General features: G+C 37.5%; 3 protein-coding genes across 4 annotated transcripts in view; 2 read left to right on the top strand and 1 right to left on the bottom strand.

The window, feature by feature from the left end:
* The first annotated feature begins 444 nt into the window (after nucleotides 1-444).
* On the top strand, nucleotides 445-2,127 carry LOC125236447 (NAD-dependent protein deacylase Sirt4). The gene is made up of 5 exons (XM_048143256.1): nucleotides 445-470; nucleotides 559-737; nucleotides 810-1,000; nucleotides 1,093-1,320; nucleotides 1,457-2,127. The coding sequence occupies exons 1-5, from the start codon at nucleotides 460-462 to the stop codon at nucleotides 1,772-1,774; spliced, it is 927 nt and encodes a 308-aa protein (XP_047999213.1). The 5' UTR covers nucleotides 445-459; the 3' UTR covers nucleotides 1,775-2,127.
* Nucleotides 1,891-10,975, bottom strand: LOC125236448 (serine/threonine-protein phosphatase 4 catalytic subunit). Of its 2 annotated transcripts, none has more exons than XM_048143257.1 (7): nucleotides 10,843-10,975; nucleotides 10,531-10,707; nucleotides 10,041-10,193; nucleotides 9,325-9,443; nucleotides 8,689-8,870; nucleotides 4,429-4,618; nucleotides 1,891-3,415 (listed from the first exon to the last, which is right to left on the bottom strand). In XM_048143257.1, the coding sequence occupies exons 2-7, from the start codon at nucleotides 10,678-10,680 to the stop codon at nucleotides 3,286-3,288; spliced, it is 924 nt and encodes a 307-aa protein (XP_047999214.1). In that variant the 5' UTR covers nucleotides 10,681-10,707; nucleotides 10,843-10,975; the 3' UTR covers nucleotides 1,891-3,285. The 2 variants fall into 2 exon arrangements, with proteins under 2 accessions (XP_047999214.1, XP_047999215.1); XM_048143258.1 differs by having other exon boundaries at nucleotides 10,531-10,720; nucleotides 10,843-10,921.
* Nucleotides 10,976-11,190: 215 nt separating this feature from the next.
* Nucleotides 11,191-11,982, top strand: part of LOC125236514 (flotillin-2) — a 490,988-nt gene continuing 490,196 nt past the window's right edge. The window contains 1 exon segment of the mRNA XM_048143337.1: nucleotides 11,191-11,404. Coding sequence (XP_047999294.1) covers nucleotides 11,356-11,404 — 49 coding nt within the window. The 5' untranslated portion in view covers nucleotides 11,191-11,355.

The raw sequence follows: 11,982 nt of genomic DNA, 5'->3' as shown, positions 1-11,982 counted from the left end.
CGAGCCTCTCCAGGTGCTCTATGTTTGGATCTTCGTGGAATATTACATTTTTGTTTTTGAAAACGCATTTCCAATAGCTGGCTGGCTTTTCAAAACACAAGATATGCAATTCATGTTTATCGCAATTTGCCAATTCCAAAAGCAAAGGCACTATATTTTTATCATAATCGTCTTCTATTAAAACTGTTGGGGCTGTTTTCAATTTATACAGTGTCATACTGAATAGTTAATTTATCTATTTATGCGTAAAACTGTACTTGATTGTGCCACTTTTAGGTTATGTTATGTTGGGATGGGAAATTTTTTGACACTTGATGTCACGTTCCATTCTAGGTTAATATATAAATGCATATAAAATATGTTCTGCTCCCAACGTATCTTGGGCGGTTTAAAATGGAGCTCGATCGATACTAAATGGAAATGTCAACGAGCTGTCATATCATATGTTTATTTTTTTTTATGTCGTACTCGTACGTCATACTCTCGTATTTTGTTTTTATTAAATATCTATTAATTAAATCGAGCACGTCAACTTTTAACACTTTAATTGTCTTTCAGTGTACATATAATGTTTGCACGATTTCGTCCTAATAATTTCAAAGAACTGACTAGGCAGATTGTGTATGTGCCTAAACATAAACCACCCGAGCCAAAAGATGTTGAAATACTGCGAGACTTTATCAACAGGCATCAAAAATTATTAATTCTAACTGGAGCGGGAATTTCTACAGAATCTGGTGAGGAAAATGTGACATTTTGACTATGACAACAACTATTGAAACAGACTTATAAGCTTTATATTTGATTAGGAATACCCGATTATAGATCGGAGGAAGTAGGATTATACGCTCGCAGTAACCACAAGCCAGTTCAATACCAGGAATTTGTGAAGTATCCAAAAGTGAGGCAGAGATACTGGGCTAGAAACTTTGTTGGTTGGCCTCGGTTTAGTGGTGTACAACCAAATGCTTCACATCTGGCTATCAACAAATTAGAAAAGGTAATAAGAATGTCTATCTCAGCATGTAACAAATGAGGACAGGAGGAATGAAAACAATAGGAATAAATGGTAATACCTTTGTTTATCTTTAGGCAGGAAAAGTGACAGCAATTGTGACTCAGAATGTTGACCGCCTGCACCAGAAAGCTGGTTCAAAATATGTCATCGAGCTCCATGGTTCTGGGTACCTAGTAAAATGTTTGAGCTGCCCATATGAGATTGATAGGAATGACCTGCAAGAGGTGTTAATGAAAAACCATCCAGCCATGGAGAGCAGTTTCACTATGATTAGACCTGATGGCGATGTTGAGTTATCAAAAGTAAGTATATGCTTAATTTAGCAAAAAGCAGACAAGTCTTTAAACTTATCTGAAATGGGTCGAAATAAATGCATGTTAAGAAAAGATTGTTTTGAGTTTAGGCACTCCTTGAATATTTACAAATTTTGAATTTCAGGAACAGGTAGACCAATTCAGAGCTCCCCTGTGCCCCAAGTGTGAAGGGCCTCTAAAGCCAGACATTGTTTTCTTCGGCGACAATGTCCCAAAGCAAAGAGTAGAAGAAGTGAGGAACCAGGTTTCTAGCAGTGATGCTGTATTTGTTCTTGGCTCCACCTTGACTGTCTACTCAAGCTATAGGATCATTCTACAAGCTAAGGAAGCTAAAAAAGAAATAGCTTTGTTAAATATAGGACCTACTAGAGCAGATGATATTGTAGACATCAAAGTAGCCACTAAGTGTGGAGATATATTACCCAGTTTATGTACAATATAAGTAAAGGTGATTTTAGATAACAAATTTATTCATTACCATTAGTGTGTTGCTGACTACCTCATTATGTGATGTTTATACATGTTATAGTAAAATATAGTTTTAAATAAAACCCATTATTGGCATTTTCATTTTAATGTTGATAAAAATAAGAGGTAAGAATACAGAACTGATTTACACAAGTGGATAGTCTTGGGAACTGAAAATTTACTTGTTCAGTCAATAATCATTAATCAGCATCAAATACAAATGTTTATTGTGTCTAAGTATTATAATATAATAAATTGGAACAACAGTACATGATGCTAACTTTCATTCATAACTAAAAATATTGAGCTGGAATAAATAACGAAATACCTAAATCATTTCCCACTAGGCCTGTAATTTTTTTAGGAACCACAATAATCATAGGAAGGATTTAGAAGATATTGGTAATAGATGAGTGATAATCGGAATTACTGTGAGATCACTATCATAATGTACAAAGTTAAACTTCAGAATATAACAATATGAATTGCTATTACTATTGTATACAATTATTTCAAATCTACGTTAAAAATACGGCAGTGCTTAAGTGAAAATGTTTGACTCTTTGTTAGCACAGTAGAACCTACCTAGTAAGTAATAATAACCACTTAAATTACATCAATGAAATCCTTATTTTACTCTTCTCATCACAAATGCGCATACTCATCTTCAAAGTCCAAGAAGATGTGAACATATTCAAAAATAATATTACACTTAACACAATGTTTTCTGTAATGGATCAATTGATACTTTGTACATTGGGAATTCGCAAAATGATGGTCTCATTTTGCATACCAGTTAAATTTTAACATGTTGTCTAAAATTTTATCACATTGGTATTTTATCTTCAAGGGAAGCAAGTTCACCAGTAGGCCTAGCACATGATTGCCGCGAAAGTATGTCGCCGCGAGATAGATCACACGTCTTCGTCTAACAGTATTAATGACGAAAGGATGGGTAGTCTATCTCGCGGCAATCATGTGCTAACCCTGCAGTTAAGCACTTAAATAGAAATATTAACCAATCTTTTGTGCCATTAGGGACCACCTTGGAGATACAATCTCATCCTAATATCTCACTCTCTCGTTTGAATATCTCTACTACATTGAAAAAAACGTGTATCTTCTTATGTCAATGAAAAGACAAATATAGTAACTATGTTGGGGATGCATATAGAGTTACTATCTTACACTGAGTAGCAGTGTGAGGTAGGGACAAGGTTTTTTTCAAATTAGTGGTGATATATCTTGACTTAATCCATCACAAGTTGTTTACATACCATTTCAACTGCAAGGTCTATCATACATTTCGATACTGTAAAAGTGTAAACCATGACACTGAGACTGGTGTGCCATACTCAACTAGCGTCCTGTTTGATTTTGACTTGCTACACTTACCAGTCTTAAAATCACAATAAAATGTCCACATTAAATGTCACTACAATAAAACCGTAATACTAGACTGAGATGTTTGTCTATGAAGCAACATTATAAGAAGTAGTCGGCCTGGGGCTTCTTGGACGGGACGCCCCGCGACTCTTGCGGCGCCGCCTCGAATATCGTGAACTCTCGTTGAAGGTTTTCATTCAATTCTAATATAGCAGCTACGTTTCCGCACCTGAGAATACAAACATTACATAAAATTATTTGTCACATGTAGACAAAGTAAAGTAGCCAAGGACAGGACATCATCCTCCTTGCGTTATCCCAGCATTTGCCACGGCTCATGGCAGCCTGGGGTCCGCTTTGACAACTAATCCCATGATTTGGCGTAGGCACTAGTTTTACGAAAGCGACTGCCATCTGACCTTCCAACCCGAAGGGTAACTAGGCCTTATTGGATGTAGTCCGGTTTCCTCACGATGTTTTCCTTCACCGAAAAGCGACTGGCAAATATCATATGACATTTCGCACATAAGTTTCGAAAACTCATTGGTACGAGCTGGGGTTCGAACCCGCGACCTCCGGATCGAAAGCGCTTACCGCTAGACTACCAGCGCTCGCCAGCCTAGGACAGGACATGTTCAAATAAAATGGAAGGTATACAAATCTAAAAAAAAAGTCTGTATAAAATAAATGTCCGCATATGTAGTTCAACTTCAAACCCGTTTTGTGCATATTTGACAGAATGGTGACCATTGCGCCATCTTCAATAGGATTGAAAAGAAAACTAAAATGTTCGAAACAGGTTCTAAGGACTGATACAGACGGACTGCAACCCAATAGGCTAGTTTCCTACTGCTACTAGTCAAATCAGCTTCTTTTTAAGAACTGTCAAAACGGTTAGTATGGAATTACTATGAAAAACAAAATCACCATCTGTACTGAAAAATATTTTATTTTAAGTATAGGAAACTACCCTATTACAACTTTTATGGGAATTACACGCCGACAACATTCCCATTTAAGCATTTAATTAAATAAATATTAAATAGACCTTCTTACACAGATTAATTGATTAGGAGGTAAAAAATATAAGTACAAAGGATTTTTCACCGTGTTTTTAATCATTATAATGCTAGAAATTCAATATCACGAAGCTCACCCAGCCTCGTTAGCTTCAGATGATATGTTGTATTGGACAAATGGTCAAACATAACACAATCCTTCAGAAAAAACCCTGCAACTCACCTGTAGCAGTAGTTAGGCGCCGACCAGACAGTGAGCACTGTCTCGTTGAAGTGCCATTTGTAGCCCTCCATGACGAGTTGATGAGCGCGGCAGATCATGTCGATGTCGTTTGAGACGTTGAACTGAGCTACGACGTCGGAACCGAACAGGTAACCAGCGCCGCGAGGTGATACGCCCCAGCCTTGTGTGTCTGGAATATTTTAAATTCGTTATGAGTCAAATAAGTAAAGCAAATGTATGGGCAGCGCAGCGGGCCAAATCCAGCCCATAAAATACTTTTGTCAGGCCCTGCTAGACCGTCAAAATAATGTGTATGCCATGCCCCACGTTATAATAAAAATGCACCTTTGGTGTAAATGTGAGAAGGGTTAAATTTAAATTTGTTTAAGACTCCTTATTCCTTAGAGCGCTCATCAATTTCACGAAACGGCCATCGATAGATGGCGTTGGCGCTCGGTACGCGAGCACCTGCAACTCAACGCGCGTTTCAACGCCGACACAAATAATCTTGATAGTTTTGAATTAAATTGGTAATAACATAATTTTCAATTTTATACGGGGAATTTCCTGTTCATGGTATGGTAGTAGTAAATAAGGTGTATGAATGTAGTAAAAGTATAGTAGTCTACATATACATATATAAATACAGGTTTCCTAATTAATTGATTCAACAACCAACACCGCTGAGCCGAAACTACGAAAGCTAGAAAGTCGAAATTTGTATAGATTGCATTAACAAAATTTCGAAGAGATAAGAATCGATTATGAAAATTTACACCCCTAGTAGAGGGAAAAAGGGGGTGAAAGTTTGTATCGGGATCAATTTGTTTTTTTATTAGGAAAATTTTAGTTAGGAACTGGAAATTAGAGAATAGTTTAATAGTGATTTCTGTTTTTTATTGAATGTATATGCATACTGATTGGTCCCATTTTTATCAGAACCCAGTTCTGATGATGGGATCCTGGAGAAATCCAGGGAACTCCTCAAGTCTGAAAGGCATACATATAGCGATTTTTGTGTTTTTATATGAATAGCATGCATTTACGTACGGAACAATGACATTTGGTGCAGTGGAACTGTTGATGATGGTCAGACCGGAACTCCCTAAATCTAAACGGCACAATTATAGTGACTTTCATATTTTTATAAGAACAGCATGCACTTACGTCCAGAATAGTGACATTTGGTGCAGTGGAACTGCTCATGATGTTGTGTCACTTTTTAACCATCGCCTCAAATCTCTCAAGGAAGGACGGTTCTCAATTCGTCTGTTTTTTTTTGTTTGTTCCTCGATATCTCCGTCGTTACTGGACCGATTTAAAAAATTTAATAATTAAAGCATTAAAAGCAGTTTTAAAAAATACCTACACATTTCTACATGTGCTCTGCCTACCCCTTTATGGGATACAGGCGTGATTGTATGTATGTATTTGTACATAATCCAACATTCGCAAGTAGCTTTCATCAGAACCCAAAAGGCGGCGGTTTTTTTTTCTTAAAAATTATTAAACGTTTTTTTTATGGGATAGGAGGCAAACGAGCAGACAAGTTGCCTGATGGTAAGCGATCACTGCCGGCTATGGACACCCGAAGCACCAGAAGTGTTGGTGCGTTGCCGGCCTTAAAGATGGATGTACGTTCTTTTCTTGAAGGTTTGAAGGTCGCATCGGTCCGGAAATACCGCTGGCAACAATTCATTCCACAGTTTAACTGTGCATGACGTGACCTGTGCAAAACATTGCGTCTTAGAAACATTTGAAAGGGTGAAAATCAAATTATGTACATGTTCGTTCTAAAAGTAGCTGATCAAACATCGTCGGTTTGGAAAGCCTGCGGTTAAATTTTTGCTCCTTCCTTACTATACATATTTTATTTAGAGGGTTTTGAGATTTAGGTAATAAAACAACGCTTCATTAGGTTTAATAGCATTATGTAAAGTATAATGTCAATGTAAGTGCAAGCAGTCTTATGAATAGAATAGCAGTTCTGTTGACCACCTCCTGACTCCATCATGAGACCTTGGACCTCATCTAGTTCGATGGTGCTCGTCGGCCCAAATCTAATGAGCCCAAACATGATGGGGTTATAATGAGGAGAATAGCAGTTCTGTTGACCACCTCCTGACTCCATCATGAGACCTTGGACTTCGTCTAGATCGATGGTGCTCGTCAGCCCAAATCTAATGAGCCCAAACATGATGGGGTTATGATGAGGAGAATAGCAGTTCTGTTGACCACCTCCTGACTCCATCATGAGACCCTGGACCTCATCTAGTTCGATGGTGCTCGTCAGCCCAAATCTAATGAGCCCGAACATGATGGGGTTATGATGAGGAGAATAGCAGTTCTGTTGGCCACCTCCTGACCCCGTCATGAGACCTTGGACCTCATCTAGTTCGATGGTGCTCGTCAGCCCAAATCTAATGAGCCCAAACATGATGGGGTTATGATGAGGAGAATAGCAGTTCTGTTGACCACCTCCTGACTCCATCATGAGACCCTGGACCTCATCTAGTTCGATGGTGCTCGTCAGCCCAAATCTAATGAGCCCAAACATGATGGGGTTATGATGAGGAGAATAGCAGTTCTGTTGACCACCTCCTGACTCCATCATGAGACCTTGGACCTCATCTAGTTCGATGGTGCTCGTCAGCCCAAATCTAATGAGCCCGAACATGATGGGGTTATGATGAGGAGAATAGCAGTTCTGTTGGCCACCTCCTGACCCCGTCATGAGACCTTGGACCTCATCTAGTTCGATGGTGCTCGTCAGCCCAAATCTAATGAGCCCAAATATGATGGGGTTATGATGAGGAGAATAGCAGTTCTGTTGACCACCTCCTGACTCCATCATGAGACCTTGGACCTCATCTAGATCGATGGTGCTCATCAGCCCAAATCTAATGAGCCCAAACATGGTGGAGTTATGATAAGTAGAATAGCAGTTCTGTTGAACATCTCCTGCCTGACTCCATCATCATGAGAACCAGAACCTCATCCTGGTCCCAAAATATAATAATAATTCAAACTCTCAACAAACTTCACGTATAACTTAAAATCCAAAATCATATGAAAAGCATGTCGAATGCTAAAATTGCATAAGGTGTAAAAAGGATCAAGATTTGTTTAGTCGCAGTTTACGGCACTTCTCGGAACTATCGCGCTGCTTACGAAAGCTAGGTGCGCCGGACGATCAAACGCAGGTCCGTTGTCTTCGAGCGCTCGGCGCAGACTGAGCGGGCTCGCGTTAGCACAGTGTCTTTTATTCGAATTTTAGGTGTTTTAAAAACATATCTATCGACAGAAAGGTATGTCTTATATGTATGATTTTTTTTTTATAGGTCAATAAGAAGTTCTAGTTTAGGATAATATTATTTAAGAGTTACAAAAAATGCAGGAATCGCAGGAAAAATACATAATGTAAACCTCTTTTTATCGAAAAAATGGGGAGGATACGGAAGGTTATTTATCCACCATTTCAAGTAAATCTTAAAATGTCAAAGTATTAGCTAACTCGTACAGGATATAACAAATAGGATTGTGATCATTTATTACCCCAAATAACATTTTTAACAGCACAATCACGATTCTAAACGAGCTATTCCACTACGAAATTTGAAAACGTCTTCCGAAAAAACTGATTTTTCGGAAGTATAAAAAGACATATTTTAAAGTAGTACCAATTGACTTTCTAGCTTAAGATATGTACTTTTAGGAACATTATCATTTTTTTAATAATCATTTATAGTTTCTTTATAATTTTGAATGAAAAAGGTTCTATTTTGCAAAAAACGCTCGTCTTTAGGAATAAGGCCTCTTAAGTTACAGCGCCTCATAAAAAAGTTTTCTCACTACCCTGAGCAAATGAAGTCGCATGTAACAGTATGAGCACCATACTGAGGTGGACACTAGCACTGCTAGCAGCGGATTTAAACTACTGTCATACTTCCTAACAAACCGCACACATGAGTTGAATAAATTACCAGAAACAGTGATGCACCTTCAGTGAACAGTTTTATAAACTGACTAGATAAACACTCAAAACTAACATCTCTGGCCTTCAGTGAAGGGATGGGTGTCAAGCAAGAATCAGACAACCAACGCCATTTTGCCGCCTAGATATCGATTCATTTAACACTTACCTTCAGGATTTCATGTAACACTATGTTCAGGAGCACTTCCTGCTTGCGGTTGATGCTGTATGGACGGACTGACTTCCGTCTGTCTATGATGGCCAAACCGGTAGTTATAAAAACCTACCTTCAGGATCACTCCACAGCAGGTCGCACATAGGTCCGTCGTGGGGCACCTCCTGCTTGCGGTCAATGGTGCGGATCTGGTCCAGAGTCTGTATGGATGGACTAAGCCCACCATGGACGCAGAATATCCGCCCGTCTATAATGGCCGAGAGGGATAGGTAGTCGAATATCTCTGTGCAGTATCTGAAATTTTTTATGATAATCTCTAAGTCTAAGAGTACACAAAAACTAAAGTAGCTGTGTATATGTTGTATTGGCGTGCAAAAGTTGGCAGATTTGCAGGAAGGTAAATAGATAAATAAATAAATAAAATAATAAAATAAAAAATAAAAAAGCCTTTTATTCTAATTGCATTATTACAATTTTTTTACATTAATTTTTAATTAATTATGCTGGTGCATTAGACCCTTTTTGGGTGAAGGCTTCCTCCATCGAAAAATAACCCTAGACATTCCCACTGCGGTACATTGCCAGACCAAAGTTTAAATCAAATTGTACTGTATATTGGTAGGATCAGTCATTGGTATTAGAGATCATATTGCTCTACTAAAAGTAATATTCCATGATCCAATAAAAAAACTCTTTCTAATTTCTTTAGTTTTTGACCTCAAGCTGAGAAGAAATAAATATTGCTTACCTCCAAACTGTAATAGATCCATATTTCCGCAAACATTCATCATAGAACCCATAGACCTGTGTGATCTGTCTGGACTCATGATTTCCTCTGATGAGTGTGATGCGGTCAGGATATCTCACCTACACAAAAAAACATAAATAACTGAAAATATTACACTCTTTGGGCAGTTGTGTAAAAAATATGTAGCTTACAACATTTCATTCAGTTCAGATTAGATAATTGATTTGATATTATACTTCTCTATAATGATAGCTGATGAGTGCCAGTGTGTATTCACATGTTATATTCAAGAAACTGTTCTTAAAGGGAGCTGACCTGTTGATTTACAATGTAAACAATAATACTGTCTGAGCAATTAGGTTACTAATACACTTGGCACAGCAAAAGGAGGGTGAAGTACAGTGAGCTGCAAAATAGCATGGAGAAATTATGAATGCATTTATTGATAAATTTGCCATGAACTTTTGAAGCTCACTGTACATCTCAACTCTGAAGTATATTTCTGTTTTAACCCTTTACCGCATATTGTTCCATATTTGGCCGTTATAAATTCTACTCTACTGACAGCTGTTACAGTTCAAATTTGAACAAATATTGCATTCGTCACATGCGGTAAAGGGTTAAAAACAGTACTTTCTCTATAAAACAAAAATCACCTGTTTGATATGAAACTTTCTAATCCTAGTGAATAAATACTAGACAATATTAGTTCTTACCTTCAGTGCTAGTAATAGTAAGAAAGTTTCAACGGAGTAAAACCCTCTGTCTACAAAGTCCCCCATAAAAAGGTAATTGGTCTCAGGAACATCTCCTCCAACTTTAAATAATTCTTTCAGGTCATAAAACTGACCGTGAATGTCTCCACACACCTGCAAAACAAAAAAAAAACAAGTTAATAATCTATCTATACCTTCAACACTGCTTTGCAAAGTGTGTTGTGCCTTAATATTTATGAATCAGGAACTAATATCTTGAGATCATCCCCCGAGAATAGATCCCAGAACCCTGGCTGAACTACCCAGTAGGCCAGACTGCCCGTCAAAGAGATGTACAAGAATATAATAAGTAAAATGGCTTAATTTAGTGATCAATACATTTCGTGGTAGAAAGTGCAATATATATGCTCATATGTTGAAATTATTGTGTAATTGATAATAAGGGAAATAGGTATAATATCAGTACAAGGCATAAGTATGTGATACTTACTGTAACAGGGGAATCCACTCGCTGGACGTTGCTTTCTTCTACTAGGATTTCGCGCGCCTTTGCACAAAGAGCTTTGACTTCGGCTTCCATTATTATCTCGCAGCGCTTAAGCTGCTCGATTTGGCGGTCGAGATCACTAGTATCAGACATTGTAGTAAATAATTCGCAAGGACAAACCTGCAACGAAAACCTGAAGTTGAACAGAACAGAAATGAATCATGAATTGCTCAAAGAAAACCGAACCTTCAAGCTTCGACAATAATACATTTAGTGGATGCTTTAGTAAGAGTAACAGTAAACGTATTTACTTGCAATTAAGCAACTATTCTTCAGTATAAAATGTTAAATTCTACAAACAATCACAATCCGCCATTACAAACACGTTACAGCAGTCCACAGATAACACAAAGCATAACCACAGCATAACGAACGGTTGTTGGATTCGTTCGGAAAAACGTAACATATAAAACTATTTTAATTTGAAACATTTATAATTTTCCAATGAAACTTGTTAATTTGCTTGACGAATTCTGTACAAAAACATAAGTTTAGTTAAATTTTATTTAGTTTGGGAGAAATTTTCATAACAATATGTATTTAAATGACGTCACTTTTCAAGGACAGACGGAATCACTGTCTGTGTGTACTATGTAGATCAAATAATAATATCGGTCAGTCGTGTAAGCGCCGCTTTCTACGGTTGTTTTTGCGCGTCTGTGTCCTGCGTATCGATTGTAGTATTTGTTGTTTTGTTTATCGTGTGGTGGTTGTGGTGCGTGAAATAGTGTCAGTGCCTTCGGTTTATTTTTTGAAAATAAAAACAACATGGGAAACATCCATACTGTCGGCCCGAATGAAGCGCTTATAGTTTCAGGTACGTACCGAAAATAAACATTAGCATTTTTTTGACAAAAGTGGTTGCTGGGTGCCGAAATTAAACATGCTAATGTGATTCGAATTGTGCATATGGATGGGGCACTGATAATGTGTTCTAGACTAGGTCTAGACCGTAATGTATTTATATCTACGCCAATTTTCGTTAAGCATTTAATCGTTTATTGCAGCTTTTGTATCTTCCGGCAATAGGCATCGTAAGAGACACATTTGAACTAAGATACCGAATTAACAAGGAAATATTAATAAAAATGTTTTTCCTTTACCAACTGGTTCTGTTATGATGATCTTTATGGTTTTAAAGACTAGTATGTAGGTATATACTATAGCTATAGCATACATTGAATCCCTAAGTCGCGAAACTGATAGGTTAGTATAATCATGTCTACATAAGATCTATTGCAGTTATAAAGTTGATTTACATATACACTCTTTAATTTTGTTTCTGAGTCTACGCCTATATGAATTATTTTGAATTGTATGTAGGTACGTACCTAGCTTCTTACATAATTTACATACCTACCTGTGGCCTCTCATCGTAAATGGTGCTTATTTTAT

The sequence above is a fragment of the Leguminivora glycinivorella genome, chromosome 19 (genome assembly GCF_023078275.1).
Source record: "Leguminivora glycinivorella isolate SPB_JAAS2020 chromosome 19, LegGlyc_1.1, whole genome shotgun sequence".
Taxonomy (NCBI): domain Eukaryota; kingdom Metazoa; phylum Arthropoda; class Insecta; order Lepidoptera; family Tortricidae; genus Leguminivora; species Leguminivora glycinivorella.
This window is presented reverse-complemented; position numbering and strand designations above follow the sequence as displayed.